Source organism: Pelodiscus sinensis, chromosome 3 (assembly GCF_049634645.1).
Source record: "Pelodiscus sinensis isolate JC-2024 chromosome 3, ASM4963464v1, whole genome shotgun sequence".
NCBI lineage: Eukaryota > Metazoa > Chordata > Testudines > Trionychidae > Pelodiscus > Pelodiscus sinensis.
Window position 1 is genome coordinate 35,990,886 of NC_134713.1, and position 17,996 is coordinate 36,008,881.

Sequence of the window (17,996 nt, forward strand, 5' to 3'; positions counted from 1 at the left end):
TATGCTTGTTGACCCCCTCAAAGAACTCTAGTAGATTAGTAAGACATGATTTCTCTTTACAGAAACCATGTTGTCTTTTCCCCAACAAATTACGTTCATCTAAGTGTCTGACAATTCTATTCTTTATAGTTTCAACTAATTTGCCCAGCGCGGATATTAGACTTACTGGTCTGTAATTGCCAGGATCACCTCTAGAGCCCTTTTTAAATATTGGTATCACATTAGCTATCTTCCAGTCATTAGGTATAGAAGATGATTTAAAGGGTGGGTTACAAACCACAATTAATAGTTTTGAAATTTCATATTTGAGGTCTTTTAGAATTCTTGGGTGGATGACATCTGGTCTCTGTGACTTGTTACTGTTTAGTTTATCAATCTGTCTCAAAACCACCTCTAATGACACCTCAATTGGGAATAATTCCTCAGATTTGTCTCCTAAAAAGAATGACTGAGGTTTAGGAATCTCCCTAACATCTTCAGCCAGGAAGTCCGAAACAAAGAATGTATGTAGTTTTTCCACAATAGCCTTATCATCTTTGAATGCTGCCTTAGCATCTCGAACATACAGTGGCCCCACTGACAGTAGCAAGCTTTGTGCTTCTGATGAATTTTAAAAACATTTTGCTATTATTTTTTAAGTTTTGGCTAGCTGTTCTTCAAATTTCTTTTGGAGTTTTCTTATTGCTTTTTACACTTCCATCTAGACTGGATGTCTTTTGCCTAGTGGCATTTCCCAGATATGAACACATTTGTAATAGAGATTCATAGTCAATATTCCTAACTTCAGATACAAACATGGGTCAAGTAGGATAATCATATTCAGTAATCATAACCTTTTCAATACCTTAATGACCTATCTTGTATAAAATCCATCACGGATATAAACATAATAATATCTCTATGAAGAATAAGAAGTATAGTGTCACATTTTCATCTTCAAGGATCACTTTATGACCTTACTGTGAGGAGAAGCACCACAGGGCTTTTGGAGGAGAAAAGATTATCAAGCACAAAAACTTACAAATTTACATATGCTTTTTAATAGAGACAGTTTCATCTTTCCCATTCACAACTGTGTACATTTAATATTCTTACCTGTGGTAACAACAGTAAGAGTAATAAGTATTTATTGTATTTCAAAATTTTCAAAAGCTGTTTATCAGATGCAATCAAGAGGGATGACCAGCATGTTGTGACCAGAAAACGTCTCTCAGACCACAAGTTGAAAACTACTGAATTAGCATACACATGTACAATTCCTTTAAGGATATCTGCTGCATTTTCCTGCTTGGTTGCTGTTCCTTTAGCTCACTCTTAACAGAACCATCTAGAAGTTTCAAATTCTCTGAAACTATCTGCTTAAATGCTCTTATTTGGGCACCAATTCCATAGGTTTAATATTTTATGTCATTGTGAAAGTTTTAACAATGCCAAAACTGGTTGTGAATGCAGCTGAGAGAGTCTGCAGGGCTTAATGATGAAGGGGCAGATGTAGAAAGCAGCAGATGCCAACTGGGAACAAGATGGTGGCCAAAATGTGTTGGTGGCAACAGGGGGTACATGAAAAACAATTTTGGGACTCCAGCCATGGGGGATAGGAGGAAGAACAGTATAATTGCAAAGTTGCTCTGTCTGCCGTACTAGTAGTGCTTACAGCTTGTCAATTTGGCATGCCATAATGTTTAAGAGCCACTTCATGGCATCATTCAAGTGTTCAGCATACTCCTTTCATTCCCTTCTCTTATATTAACCTCCACTCCAATCATTTCTTTTCAGCAGCAGCCTGAAGCATAACCTCATGCATCAAGTCATCTTTATTTTTCTGAGGCCACTTCCTTGCGCTGAACAGCCATTCAGCTGGTGATAACAATGGAGGCTGGGCTCCCAAGGTTAAGACTATGAAGCCAAAATGCAATATTTTACAGAGGGATCATTGTTAACACTAGACAGAGCACTGACACAACCCAGTTAACACACAAATTCTGTTCACATATATATCACTGACTGGCTGTCCCTGTACAAGCGCTCGTAAGACAGAAACTCACAAAATGGTGAGTTAACCTTTGAGGCAGGCAAATTCATTGGTGCAGAGCATTACTGTAGTCTCAGTACATGTGTCTTGGGGAGAGCCAAAACTGCAGAAGGGGCCTGTAATTAGTAATGTCCATACATTTAGAATCATAGAATCATAGAATAATAGGACTGGAAGGGACCTCGAGAGGTCATCGAGTCCAGCCCCCCGCCCTCAAGGCAGGACCACGCTCCGTCTACACCATCCCTGACAGATGTCTATCTAACCTGTTCTTAAATATCTCCAGAGAGGGAGATTCCACCACCTCCCTTGGCAATTTATTCCAATATTTGACCACCCTGACAGTTAGGAATTTTTTCCTAATGTCCAATCTAAACCTCCCCTGCTGCACTTTAAGCCCATTACTCCTTGTCCTGTCCTCAGAAACCAAGAGGAACAAATTTTCTCCTTCCTCCTTGTGACACCCTTTTAGATATTTGAAAACGGCTATCATGTCCCCCCTTAATCTTCTTTTTTCCAAACTAAACAAGCCCAGTTCATGAAGCCTGGCTTCATAGGTCATGTTCTCTAAACCTTTAATCATTCTTGTCGCTCTTCTCTGTACCCTTTCCAATTTCTCCACATCTTTCTTGAAATGTGGCGCCCAGAACTGGACACAGTACTCCAGCTGAGGCCTAACTAGTGCAGAGTAGAGCGGCAGAATGACTTCACGAGTTTTGCTTACAACACACCTGTTGATACAACCTAAAATCATATTTGCTTTTTTTGCAACAGCATCACACTGTTGACTCATATTCAACTTGTGGTCCACTATGACCCCTAGATCCCTTTCCGCCATGCTCCTTCATAGACAGTCCCTTCCCATCTTGTATGTATGGAACTGATTGTTCCTTCCTAAGTGGAGCACTTTGCATTTCTCTTGATTAAACCTCATCCTGTTTACCTCTGACCATTTCTCTAACTTGCTAAGGTCATTTTGAATTATGTCCCTATCCTCCAAAGAAGTTGCAACCCCACCCAGTTTGGTATCATCTGCAAACTTAATAAGCGTACTCTCTATCCCAATATCTACATCATTGATGAAGATATTGAACAGTACGGGTCCCAAAACAGACCCTTGAGGAACTCCACTTGCTATCCCTTTCCAGCAGGATTTAGAACCGTTAACAACAACTCTCTGACTACGGTTATCCAGCCAATTATGCACCCACCTTATCGTGGCCCTATCTAAGTTATATTTGCCTAGTTTATCAATAAGAATATCATGCGAGACCGTATCAAATGCCTCACTAAAGTCTAGGTATATGACATCCACCGCTTCTCCCTTATCCACAAGGCTCGTTATCTTATCAAAGAAAGCTATCAGATTAGTTTGGCATGACTTGTTCTTCATAAACCCATGCTGGCTATTCCCTATCACTTTATTACCTTCCAAGTGTTTGCATATGATTTCCTTAATTACCTGCTCCATTATCTTCCCTGGGACAGACGTTAAACTGACCGGTCTGTAGTTTCCTGGGTTGTTCTTATTCCCCTTTTTATAGATGGGCACAATATTTGCCCTTTTCCAGTCTTCTGGAATCTCCCCTGTCTGCCATGATTTTTCAAAGATCATAGCTAAAGGCTCAGATACCTCCTCTATCAGCTCCTTGAGTATCCTGGGATGCATTTCATCAGGACCTGGTGACTTGCTGACATCTAACTTTCCTAAGTGATTTTTAACTTGTTCTTTGTGTATCCTATCTTCTAAACTTCCCTCTCTCTGCTTGTATTCACTACGTTAGGCACTCTTCCAGACTTCTCGGTGAAGACCGAAACAAAGAAGTCATTGAGCATCTCCGCCATTTCCAAGTTTCCTGTTACTGCTTCTCCCTCCTCACTAAGCAGTGGGCCTACCCTGTCCTTGGTCTTCCTCTTGCTTTTAATGTATTTATAAAAGGTCTTCTTGTTTCCCTTTATGCCTGTAGCTAGTTTGATCTCATTTTGTGCCTTTGCCTTTCTAATCTTGCCCCTGCGTTCCCGTGTTGCTTGCTTATATTCATCCTTTGTTAGTTGTCCTAGTTTCCATTTTTTATATGGCTCCTTTTTTATTTTGAGATCATGCAAGATCTCCTTGTTAAGCCAAGCTGGTCTTTTGCCATATTTTCTATCTTTCCTACACAGCGGAATTGTTTGCTTTTGGGCCCTTAACAACGTCCCTTTGAAATACTTCCAACTCTCCTCTGTTGTTTTTCCCTTCAGTCTTGCTTCCCATGGGACCTTACCTACAAGTTCTCTGAGCTTATCAAAATCTGCCTTCCTGAAATCCATTACCTCAATTGTGCTGGTCTCCCTTCTACCTTTCCTTAAGATCATGAACTCTATTATTTCGTGATCACTGTCCCCTATACTGTCTTCCACTTTCAAGTTCTCAACTAGTTCCTCCCTATTTGTTAAAACCAAATCCAGAACAGCTTCTCCTCTGGTAGCTTTTTCAACCTTCTGAAACAGAAAGTTGTCTCCAATGCAGTCCAGAAACTTATTGGATAGCCTGTGCCTCGCTGTGTTAGTTTCCCAACATATGTTTGGATAGTTGAAGTCCCCCATCACCACCAAACCTTGGGCTTTGGATAGTTTTGTTAATTGTTTAAAAAAGGCCTCATCCACCTCTTCCACCTGGCTAGGTGGCCTGTAGTAGACTCCTAGCATGATATCACCCTCGTTTTTTACTCCTTTTAGCTTAACCCAGAGACTCTCTACACGGCTATCTCCTATGTTCATCTCCACTTCAGTAGAGTAGTCGATAAGTAGTTTCATTCTTGCACCTTGTGGTAGGTGTTTTGTAGATCCTTCACTTTGATCTTGCACTGAAATGTGGCCCTGTCATGGCCCCTTTCAGTCATGCATCTCGATAATTGTCCGTAGGTATAATAATTACTATAGATGGCATGCAGTTGGGACTGGACAGCCTCATCTTCCAAAACGTTGATGAAGTCTAGCACTTTGGTATAGCTTAAAGTAGGGGTTCTCCTGGTATATGGAGGAGACATGGTCACACAGAAAGATACACTGATAGTACTCCATGCACTACTAAGCAAACTGGAAGAGGACTATAAAAATTCCAAAAAAGTGTAAAGGTTGGTCTCCAGAGAACTAGGATTGATAAATTTTGATTAATCAACTAATAGAGTAGTCGATAAGGAGGAGGTGGGGCGCTCGCTATCCCAGCTATGCCTCTGCCTTTTAAATGTAGTAAGAACTGCCCACAGCTCTTATTGCATTTAAAAGGCAGAAGAGCAGCAGGGAACTCGGAGCAAGTGGGGAGTCAAACAGTCCCCGCTCACTCCTGTTCTGACAGTTGCACTTCTATCTTTGAAATGTAGCAAGAGCCCCACAGGGAGCTTGGTACATTTCAAAGGCAAAGGTACAGCAACTGGGACCCAGCATAAGCAGGACTGCTTCAATCCCCATTCATGCCATTTCCCCACAGTGCCTCTGCCACCCATGCTTCCCCACAGAGTCTGCATTGGCACCCCAGCACTAACGCCACAGCGCAGCTAGCTCTATGCCTCTCATTGAGGTGGTTTACCTAAACAAGGCCTAAGAAAGGACCACAAGACAGGACACATTTTATTTGCTGCAGAATTCATTCACTAGTTCTCTTTAGTCTCCATAAGAGAATCTGTAGCTTAAATGTGCAATTACAGTCAAAAGGTTTTTACTCTATTACTAACTTCATTTTTTACATAAAAACAGCCATAAGAAAGATCCATCTAATCCAGTATCCTGTCCTACAACAGCAGCCAATGACTGGTGCCCCAGAAGGAATGAATGGAACAGGTTAGCATCAACTGACCCCTCCCCTGTCACCCATTCCCAACTTCTGACAGAGGCTAGGGATGTCATTCCTGCCCATCCTGGCTAATAGCCATTGATGAACCTAATCTCCATGAATCTATCTAGCTCTTTTTTGAATCATGTTAAAGTCCTAGCCTTCACCACATCCTCTGGCAGGGAGTTGCTCTGGTTGACTGTGTGTTGATTTGTTGGTTTTAAACCTGTTACCTATTAATTTCATTTGGTGACCCCTAATTCTTGTGTTATGGGGGACAAGTAAACAATTTTTCCTTATTCTCTTTCTCCACACCAGTAATGATTTTAAAATCTATAATATAGACTTCTATATTCTTCTCCCTTAGTTTCCTCTTTTCTAAGCTAAAACGTCCTAGTCTTGTTCATCTCTCTTCATATGGCAGATGTTCCAAAGCCCTTTTCTGAACTTTTTCCAATGCCAAGATATCTCTTTTGAGAGGAAATATTCAAAATGTGGACTAGGGATGTTAAAATGTGTGTAATCAGGTAACAGTGTAGCTGCAGCAAGGGAGGTTTAGGTTGGACATCAGGAAAAAATTCCTGCCTGTCTGGGTGATTAAACACCAGAATAAATTGTCTGGGGGGAAGAGGCCTGTGGAATTTCCATCACTGGAGATATTTAAGAGCAGGTTAGACAGACACCTACCATCTATGCAGTGCTTGGTCCTGCCATGAGGGCAGGGGACTGGACTCAACCTCTCAAGGTTCCTTCTAGTTCTAGTTTCCTGTGATTCTATATAGTCGGTAGCATTAACCAATAAGCATACACTTATCGGTTAATCATTTAATCAGATACATTATTACACCCCTAATGGTAGCATACCATGAATTTATTTAGAAGCAATAAGATATTATCTGACTTATTCTCTATCCCTTTTTTAGTGATTCCTAACATCGTGTTTGGTGCTGCACACTGAATGGATGTTTTCAGAGAATTAGCTACAAGTACTCCAAGATCTCGCTCGAGTGGTTATAGCTAAATTAGCCCACATTATTATCAGTGCCAGTGCTGACCTCCATAGTGTGGCTAGTTTCTGGAGTCATTGGTCTTGTTGGGCGGCAAGTTCTTGCAGCAATTGTTATTGCTAATACTGCTGCTGAGTTGCTTGCAGCTGTTGCTGGGTGACTAGCTGTTGCAGCAGTTGGTTTTGCTATTGCTGTAACTCAGTTGCCTGATGTTGCTGGCTCTCCAGCAGGCACTCAAACAGCTTTCCCTGATCCATAGCTTTAGTCTCACTAGCCCCCTTTTCTCAGTTCTCTATGTTGTGCTCTATTTGGCTGTAAACTTATCCCCTTATCTCAAGGGAGGGATCGGGCTAATCCCCACATTCTCCACCCTGTTGTGGAGGGGTGACCTACCCTTGGAGGCCCCTCGAGTCTAACCCCTTTAATAGAGTGACTTGACTGTCACACAAAACCATTTACAGAATGACTCAATAGCCTCCGTCTATACCAACAACCTCTTACTCAGGGTAGCGTGGCTCAGTGGCCTGAGTCAAAACACCCTGAATAGAAGAAACTTGTAACGAGGCCCAGTGGCCTGAATCCATATACACCTCTCCCCCTATTTGGGGTAATATGATCCAGTAGCCTGAGTACATATACAAGTTCCTTCTATTCAGGGTAACGTAACCCACACATAAGTCTCCTCTAGTTAGGATAATACAGCCCCTCAGCCTAGTCCATACACAAGTAGAAAATTTCCCACCTGGGGTAGATATGGAGAGGGTAGGAGGACCTGGGCCCTCCCACTCCACCAGGTCCCAGGTCCAGGGCCAAGTTGGCAGTGGCACGGTCCACTGCCCGCTCAACAGGGAGTCCAGCCGCAATACGCTGAGTGCCCAGTGAAAAATTCCCCACCTTGGGCTACTTCCTACTGCTCCTTAACAAATGTCTTCTCTGTTGTCTCACTCTGGGGCTGAGGCTCCTTGGGTAGCCTCTTTCGGCCCAGTGGCTGCTGTGTGATCTGGCTGCATTTCCTCCTCTACCTCTGGAACTCTCTCTGTATCTCCTTCCCCTTCAGCAATCAGCCCTGAGCTGCTCCAGAGGTTTTTATAGTCTGTCTCCAGTTGGAGCATGCCCAGCAGGGCCATGGGGATAAGGCCTTCGTAGCCAGCTGGCCCAAAGCAATTCCCATAGCTTCAGTGTGGGATTGATACACTCCGTCACAGTCACCCATATGGAAGGTGTAAGATGAGGAGAGAAAATGACCATAACAGATTCAGACTGATTTATAGATTATATAAATTAGATTATAACATGTATAGATAAGATTAATAGAGAGTGGGAGAAAGAAGTAGGACTCACTTCAAGAGTTGCTGAAGGAGGGATCAAAAAAGTAGGAGGAGAACTATGAAAGAGTAGTCATGAAAGCAAAGACAATATTTCAAGAAGATATGTACAACTGAAGATGGAATAGAAGCCCTGGATTTTGGCCAGGAAAAGATTATAGAATAACTTGACAAGAGAAGTTTTACTGAAGTGAAGAAAGCTAAATCTACAATGGAGGAAACTTAGAATGAAATTACAAAGACAGGAATTAGGCAATGTTATAGGTAACATATCGGAGGAATTCAAAAATGACTGGGAAAGTTAGTTGGATTCATATTTACTTCTTTTGGTTTTTAACAAAAATATTTGATTTAATTATGAACAAAATTGAAATAATAATACTTTAGTCCAGGGGTTCTCAAACTTTGTGATGCCATGACCCCCCTCTAAATTGCTCGCGATCCCCCTTTAAGTTGCTGCAATCCCCCTCTAAGTAGCTCACGACCCCCTCTAAGTTGCTCGCAACCCCCTAGGGGGTCGGGACCCACAGTTTGAGAAATGAGGCTTTAGTCCATTCCTAACATTTAATAAAGTATCCCAAAGCTTAAAATGAAGAACCATGAATTAAAGTAGAAATGTGTGGCTTACAGTCCAAATTAGAATGTATCTTAGCAGAATCTCTTTTCTGAAGCAAGAAGACCAAGCACTCATTCTCCAATTCAGTCAATTTAGCCAACTGTTCAAGAAGCTTTACTGTTTCTTCATCCTTAATGTCAAAAACTGTTGTCATTGCCCTTATTTGATTTATTTCACAAATACACATCTGAAAGCTTTACTGATTTCTTATCCTCTCCTTCGGGGCCTTTCTGAATTTTATTCATTTAACATGAAAGCTTGTGTCAAAACTGTACCAAAGACTTTTAAACACATTAATTAAAAAGATAACTAAAACTCTGTAGAGCCCAGCTTTGAAATGTTTGGTGAACAGATCTAAACTGTAATTAGCATGAAGCATGCCTTTGCATTTCTTTCTATCTGAGAATAATCAAAATTAAGATGAAATGAGAATAGGTTATGGAAAAAGAACTCTAGTATTTTATACTGTCTTTCTTTTCTTTAATTTTAAGAATGAAATTTTCCTTTTTCAGCCCTCCAATCAGCTATCTTACTAAAACAATCAACATCTCATGTATTACAGTTTCATACCATATTGCCACATCACTGACATCTTAATGTTCTGTTTGATATATATTATACTTTATAAAAAATTAAACATACATTAAACCTTTAGTCAATGAGCACTTATTTAATATGAGTGCTAACATAGTAAGTCATACAAGAATACAAAGCAAACATCTTTTCAAGTACAGACAATTGACTACAACTTGAATCATAAAGTAAATTCATATTTGTCATACAAAGTTGAAAAGTTCTTTGAAAACACAGTAAGAAGAGCAAGGTAAGGAGAATACAGTAGGTATTACTAAACGTGTGCTCTTTAATTTTATTAAATTCTATTCACTCATTAATTCCTTCTTTAATCAACAAAGTACATTAAGCTGTTCCTCTGACTCTGATGAAATTATAACCTGATGGTAATGATCAGGCAAAAGGGTTTATACACCTAAAGGCATTTTTGTGATGCAAGAAAGAATTTTCCAGTAAAAGGTATGTGAAGTCATGACTAATCTTTCAGAGTTTATCTGTCTTTTCACTCTCAGGAAACAGTTTTTAAACAATGTCAACAACCATCTATGTGGTATGCAGACACTTACAACTTCAGGTGGCTTAAGAATGACAATTCTGTTTTAGGAAACTAGTAATTGGATTGGAATGAAAATCTTCTTGATATTTTCATGAAAATAGTGTCTCAATGTCCATTTTCTGATCAAAACCTGAGCTTTTTGACTGGGAAGGCAGGATTAAGTTCTGTTTGTCAAGGGTATGTCTACACAGAAGCTATGATTCCCCAATTCAAACACACACTCCAAGGGTGCATCTACACTGCACCGTTATTTTGAGATAACTATGCGAGCATCTTCACAGCCATTCCGTTATTTTGAATAATTTCAACAGCTTATTCTAAAACCTATAAACCTCATTCTACGAGGAATAACACTTATTCTGAAATAGCTATTTCAAAATAAGGCGTATGTAGATGCTCCACTGCTGCTATTTTGAAATAGCCCCTCATCAGGGCTATTCTAAGTTATTCCTCCCCAGTGCCTCCTGGGGCTCTAAATCGAGATAGCATGTCTGCACTGCAGGGAAGCCTCAAAATTAGTCTGAGGCAGGCTTCCCTAATGTGGACATGCTATTTCAAAATCATCTACTTCAGAACAACTATTCAGGAATAGCTTATTTCGAAATAAGCGTGCAGTGTAGACATATCCTAGTTCTGCTCAAGATAGTCTCATAAAATTGCAAGTGTGGCTGGGGCAGCATAGAAGACAAGTCAAGTTAGCTATCTAAGTACATGCACCAAGACTCCCTGGGTACATAATTAGAAGATTAGCCAAGAAAATTTGAATGTGTTTAAGCAAGCAGGGAATTGTACCTCCTATAGTAATACAGTTAGGGCAAAATTTGGAAGTGTGGGAAACAAGGTTCAAGTCCCAACTTTGGATGAGTCAAAGTAGTTTCAAATCACTTTGAAGCAAGCACAGTAAGAACACTGAAACCCAACCTCCCTATCTCAAGCTAGTGTCTAACTACCTGACTATAGAACGAGAGATTGAATTCTCACTCCAAACTACTTTTTCAAAACAGATAAACATGTTTTAAAAGTGTGTTTCAAACTTCAACAAAAAGCTTATTTTGACAAAATTTCATTTTGTCTAAAATGTTCTAACCAGCTCTACCTACAACAATACAGATGTTACTTCTCAGTATTTTAAAATGTAAGAAACCATAACAGTGAAAGCTCTGTTATCCAGCACTCCATTAACCAGTACACTTTATAAAGTGGCATTGCCCTCACCCACAATACCATTGTAACTTCAGGCAGATGTACCTGACTTCAGTCTGTCCAGCTGGCTATTGTGGGACATCTGACAGCCAGCACTACAAGCTGATGTCAGCAGCAGGTGCCTCCTTCTTCCTCACCCTTCCTCAAGCTGCCAAAAGCCAGATCTGCCAGTAGGGGGCAGAGGCAGAGCAATAAGCTTTGTTATCTGGGGAATTCAATTAACTGGCAATCCCCATTCCCCATGGGTGCCAGATAACAAACCTTTCACTGTAGTTACAAATGTTTTAACACTAATTATGTAAGTTATATGCTAGAAGTCTATGAAAATATTATTAGACTTGATTTATAAAAATATAAATCAGATTTTAAGGCACAGGGAAGACAATATTTCACAAATTCAAAGTGAGCTTGATATGGTCTCATAACACTATCTAAAAATATAATTTCTTCCTTTTAGCAAAACGAAACTAGAAGATTACCAAAAGAAAATGTACATTCAAAGAAAAGAATGATCACACAAAGGGATCTACTTTGTTATCATGAAAAGTATGTCAACACCAAAACGTAACACTAGGGTCTCATTTACTTACAAGCACACAAACAAATATCTGAACATATGGGCCACAAGACTGAGGCCAGGCCTACACTACAGCCAAAGTTTGGCATAAGGTATGCAATTATAGCTTCAAGTTGATGTACCTTAACCAGAACTTCGATGTGTCCCCATAGCAGGAGGTCAACATCAGAAATGCTTCCATCAACTTCCCTTACTCCTCATGAGGAGTAAGAGGTCTGATATTGATGGGGGCACCCTTAGTATTCAATTTAGTGGTTCTTTATTAGACCCACTAAATCGGATGCCAAAAGAATGACCACCACAGCGCTGATCTTTTCTGCAGTCTAGACATGGCTTGACAATTCAAGGGGTCCTGAGTCTAGTTCTTGTTGAGCTAACTCTTTATTCGGGGCCTGCAGTATACAGAACAATTAGCCAAGCTGTGCAATGAAGAGGCACACACTATCAGGGGTTGAGGAGGTCTGAATTCCAAGCAGAATTCATAGCAAAAGCAGAACCAACTATATAGCTGTATATTAGATACTTGATCCTGTTCCTAGAGAAGTCAGTTGCAAAACGCATTTACCTCAATGATGCATGGAGATGATAGGTTTAGGGCCTGATCAATATTGGTTGTACTACCTTATTTTATGTCATGCATCCTTCTTAAGGATTAGCTGTAAAACTACAGCATTTTTGTTTTGAATGATATTCTATTCAGATAATTCATTAGAATTAAAACAGATTCATTCATAATCTTAGCCATATTTTTAAATATTAATATATACACTGACATTTCAGTTTCTCTCTCTCTCTCTCATAATAAATGGTTTAAATAAACTAAACAAATGTTTTATACTACATTTAACATTTTACTACAATTATCAAAGCCATTTTTATTTCAACAAACAGGCTATTACAGCTTGTTCTGATTTACAGACTTCTCTATAATTACTGCACAAATCTATAACATAGACTCAGTAAAACATTTCTAACTACACACCAATGCTAAGCCATCAAAAGTTACATCACCGAATACTTCCGTGCTGGCACATCGCACCCAGAAAAATTAAACTTCAATCAGATGTCATAAATGAAAGGCCCTCGCAAAAAAAAGTATCAAAACTGATAGTGATAAGTCATTAAACTCACTAATGCAATCAGTGAATGTTTTTGAGATGTTGTGTTTATCAGTTGACTGATACGTTCTCCTTAGCCAAGCAGAGCCTTTACTCCAGCCTGTAAATGGACCTTGGTAGTATTTATGCAATCTTTTGTGTTCTGAGAGAAAACTAAAAGTGAAAATCTTGATACAACATTGTGTCTACTATAATAATAGTAACAGATGCCTCTAAGTATAAAAACACTCCAGCTATAACCTATGTTTAATGAGGATTATGCCTTCGGGATCATTTGTTTATTGTATTTAATAGTCCAGTTGCAGTGCCTGTGCTGGGGGTAATACAAGGAAATTATCCTGTAGTATAAAGTCATGGGAATGAAGGGCGACAGGTCCGGCACTTCTAGAGAACGGTTTTAAGAAGCTCGGGAAGGCAAAATCCCAGCAAACTCATATCCATTCTGCAAATGTATCCGATTAAATGAATTGCAGCTCAGGAAAGCTTATGCCAGAATAAAATGGTTAGTCTTTAAGATGCCACTGGAGTCCTTGTTTTTATAAATATCCAGTCGTCACCCCAAACCTCACCACCTCAGGGGAACAGATAAGTGACCCAGATGGAAACCACAACCTTTTTTGGAGGAAGAGGAAGTCACAGAGCGCTCGAGGATGCCGAGATGCTGGACACCCTTATTATTAACCCAGTCCCCGCTCTGGTTACCTGCGCGGCGGCGGCGGAGCTGCCTGCTGGCGGGGGCGGCGGGTCGCGGAGCCGGGTCTCTTCCTCCTCGGGGGAATCATCCAGGAGAACTTTGCTGCTCTTGCTGAGTTTCCACATGATGGGGCGCGGGGGTCCCGCCTCACTCAGCCCTGGGACGGGGGAAGGGAGTGACTCGGCGGCCGAGCGCCCGGGGACATGGGACACTCACTGCGGGGAGCTGGGGGGGTGACAGAAAACTTCCCCCTCCGGCCCTAAACCAGCCTCGGCTCCCACCTCCCGCTTCCCCCCCCCCCCCCCCAGGCCAGGCAGCCCCTCCAGCGCGACCAGTGCCCAGCTCCGCACCGGGGGGAGAGGGGGGGCTGCGTCTCCTCGGGCCCCTCCCGCCGGCCGCTCTGTCCCCCCGGGGCGGCCGCGAGGAGCTCGGCTGGGAAGCGCTCCCCTGCCGGGGCGATAGCGGACGGGCCCGGGAGGCGGTAGCAGGGCCGGCGAGGGAAGGGCCACCGCCGCCTCTGTCCCCTCCTCACCTGTGACCTTCCCCCGCCGGAGCCGCGGCCCGGAGCCGCCGAGCGGCCGCTGCCATGTTTGTGACTGGCTGCCGGGAGAGGGCGGGGGGAGAACGGGCTTTCCAGTCACCACGGCAACCAGCGCGGCTCCGTCCGGCCTCCGACCGGGCCTACGCTGGGGGGCGGCCCTCTACGTGCCCGCCCGTCCGCCTCCCCACAGCAGCCACACCGACAGCGCCCCGCCCACCCTTCGCGCTGCGCGGTGTAGAGAGCGCCGCACAGGGCATCCCCGCCTTGCCCGCACCCCCAAACAGACAGCACTCTCAGATCACCCCCGACAGCACCTTACTCCTGCAAACACCCTCAGATCACCACCCACATGGAAAGCGGCCCTCCTCCTCACAGCATCCCACACTGAGTGCATGTCCTCATCAGAGCACCCACACAGAGAGCACTCCATCCCCTCACAGCACCCACACCGACCTCCTTGTGCAGCATCCTCAGACCACGCACACAGCCCCCTTGCAGAGAAGACGGCACCCCTTCACAGCACCCTCATATCACCCTCCACATAGAAAGTACAGACAGCATCTCACCCCTTTACAGCTGCATAGAGAGCACCATATCTCTTCACATCATCTCAAACACTATGTCGCACACAGACTGCACCCCCACAGGTAGCATGCCACCCCTTTGTAGCACCTTCACACACATCACTCAACATAATGAGCAGGCTGCACAGCACCCCTCACACCTACACAGAGAGCACCCCATACAAAGTGCAACTACACATCACTTGCCACACAGACAAGACCTCTGGACTCCCCCCCCACACCTCACCCTTTCATAGCACTCCACTCATCAGTCTTCGGACAACCATACCCAAAGCCCTCACACTCAGAAAGCACCCCTCACTGCCCTCACATTGCGTCCCACAACAAATATAGAACACCCCAACTTCACAGCACTCCACACTCAGAATATTTCACAATAGCCTCTTCACACACAGCACCCCACCTCTCACCCCCAAACACAAGGATGGCACCCATTTAGAGAACCTCACTCACAGAGGCAGCACTTACACACAATTCTTCACACATAGCATGCCACATACTCAGTGCCCCTTGCCTCTTTTGTAAAGTGCTTTGAAATCTATTGATGAAAAGTACTATATGAAGGATTAGTATTATCATGTTATTATAATATTAGTATGCTACTACACACAAATGCATAAACAGTATCTCACATATAGTATCCCCCGCAGCATTCCATACATATGCACAGCACCCCACAGTCACTAGTCCCACACTACTCCCACTTCCCTCTCTGTCACATTACCGGTACAGTTACTTCCCACTTATTACCACTCATACACAATACCCCCCTACATAGAGAACCAGTTCTCACAAATCACCTCTCACTCATTGCACACACACAGTATTCCTAACTGTGCAAGTCTCCACCACAATCAGCAGCCAGTCACTGCTCTCCACAAAAACATCACCCTCTAGTCCATACAAAATAGCCTCCTCACTTATGCACAAGTGCACCCGATACCCCATACACACAGTTACCTCTCATTCATTCCCCTAGTTCTTCAACCATCCATAAAGATTTCCAAGATAGGAAAGACTCCAGTTTCTAATTAGCTGAGCACAATGACATCTTACACTCAACTCAATGGTATTTCTCTGTTCATCCAGGAAATACCAGATTTAATATATTTAATGTTTTAAAGATAAAAAAATAAGCAGGTAAATATCTTTTTTCTGAATAGCATGAGCTAAAGTTTAAGAGCATACAGTGAAATGGACTGTAATGAAGTGGTATCTATTTATCATTGCTGGTTAGTGACAGAAACAAGAGTTTGCCATTGAGCAAAAGAGAAATTATTTCCTTCAACAGTAATAATATTTAACATTAGATAAAAGTTTTTCTTTATGTGCTTATTCAGATTTCACCCAAAATATCTACTTACCATTTTAAATAAAAATTAAATGTATAGATCTCAGAGTAATTATACATTTTACAAATGTTAATTAAACCTTTGGGTACATACATAGGAGAATCTAGGTCACTCATCAGTCTTTCCTGAATTCTAGGTATTACTATTACTTATTCCAATACCCATTTTACACTCAGGGAAGCTGATACACTAAGGCTACGTCCACCCTGCAGAGTTTTTGCGCAAAAACTTATGGAGCATCCACACTGCAAGTGCATTTTTGTGCAAGAAAAAGTACAGTAGATTGTCAGAAGACAGGGCTTTTTGAGCAGGAGTTATTCCTCTTTCTATGAAGAATAAGCCTTTTTACTCAAGAGCTCTTGCACAAAAAGGCATGTGTATACGGACAGCAGGGGTTTCTTATGCAAGAAACCCCTATCGGAAAAAGGACAGGTGCTCTGATGGCCATTCACAGAATGGCTATCAGGGCTTTCTTGCGCAACAGCGTCCATGGCAGTGTGGACACTCTTTTGTGCAAAAGCACATCTCTTGCGCAAAAGCCTGCGCAAGCACATCTCTTGCGCAAAAAAGTTCTTACACAAAAAAGTCTAAGTGTAAACTTAGCCTCCATTCACACATTTTTAAGTCAGGATCAGAGCTGGGAATGTGGTATGCTAAAATTGTGATTCCCAATTTTTTGTGCTAACTACTACATTACAAAGCCTCTTTATTTTTATTCTGATTGTTTCTATACCTCTGTCAAATCTGAAACTAGTTAATACGGTTTTTTAAGTTTTAAAGGTATAATCACAGAGAATCCCCCTGGCTTTGCTTAAAAAAATTGTGCTATTCTTTTAACATTCTTATTTTATACCCTGCAAATCTGTCTACCTGCTTACAACAAATGTTAAGTTTTGTCCAACACCAATCCCAATTATCATCTCCCCCTTAATCTTTTCTGAGTACTACTTCCTAACCTTTTGCAGCACTTGTCTCTAGGAGAGAATACCTCTGTGCCTGTACACCAAGGCTGAGAGACTGGTATAGGTTCTAGAATATCTTTATACTCCAGTACCTCTTCTTGAAAGTCCCCGGTTCTCTTTTCTCCAGTGACATCTGCATGAAATAAGATTTGGACCCGCTGTTTTCTCCTAGAGATGATCTCTATGGATACAAAGTCCCTTCATGTAAATTAATATTAATATTCACCTTTCAAGGGTTGAATGAACAATCAAGCTTAGATACCAACACCCACAGACTAGTTTGCATGTCTGTCCCAGCCAGTTTCTGTATTGTCTTTTTCAAATGGACACACTAGTATTTTCTTCAATAGAAATTCTCACACAGGCATTCATTTGCCATTGTCAGGAATTGTCAATTAAGGATAAATGTCCAGATATCTGTCACAGTGCTCTTGGAAGCCAGACATACCATCTGAGACTGAATTGCTTATCCTTATTTGCAATCACACATATTCACCACACTTACAATGGAAAGTGACAGTGCTGCACTCCCTATTGTGGACTAAGGCCTAGACTTTGTGCAGCACCAAGGCCTAGATGAATTACCTGTAGCCTACTTGCTCTGCTCTTCTGAACCAGTTATAAGGGCATATAGCAGTGCTTTGCTTAGGGCCCTTGGGGCTGCAATGCACTCCAACCTGCCTATCAGGAAAAGTGGGCATGTTTAAGGTGGAATGTACTGTCATCAAGGCCTATTACACAACATGATGTACACACAAAAGGTCATCTGAAGAAATGGGCTGTGCCCACGAAAGTTCATGATACCATCTACATGTTTTGTTAGTCTTTAAAGTGCTATCAGACTATTTGTTGTTTTTTAAGTGTATCCTGTACAGACTAACTCGGCTACCCCCTGAAACTTTTCAACACAAAAGGGAAGTTCGTTTACCTCAGTACCAATTGAATCTGATCCCACATTGAGTCAAACACTGCAGTTTCAGTACAGCAATGTCACATTTTGTGTCATAAAACAATGTCTGAAAAACATGAATTGACCCTTAAAGAG

The 17,996-nt window shown here is 42.0% G+C and overlaps 1 protein-coding gene across 2 annotated transcripts in view; it reads right to left on the reverse strand.

The window, feature by feature from the left end:
• The window catches only part of TDRP (testis development related protein), a 41,640-nt gene extending 27,392 nt beyond the window's left edge, over positions 1-14,248 (reverse strand). The window contains exons 1-2 of one of the 2 annotated variants that reach the window (XM_075923573.1): positions 14,045-14,248; positions 13,521-13,669 (exon numbers count right to left, since the gene is read on the reverse strand). In XM_075923573.1, the coding sequence (XP_075779688.1) occupies positions 13,521-13,637 (117 nt within the window). In that variant the 5' untranslated portion in view covers positions 13,638-13,669; positions 14,045-14,248. The other variant, XM_075923574.1, reaches the window with a different exon arrangement.
• Positions 14,249-17,996: the final 3,748 nt, after the last annotated feature.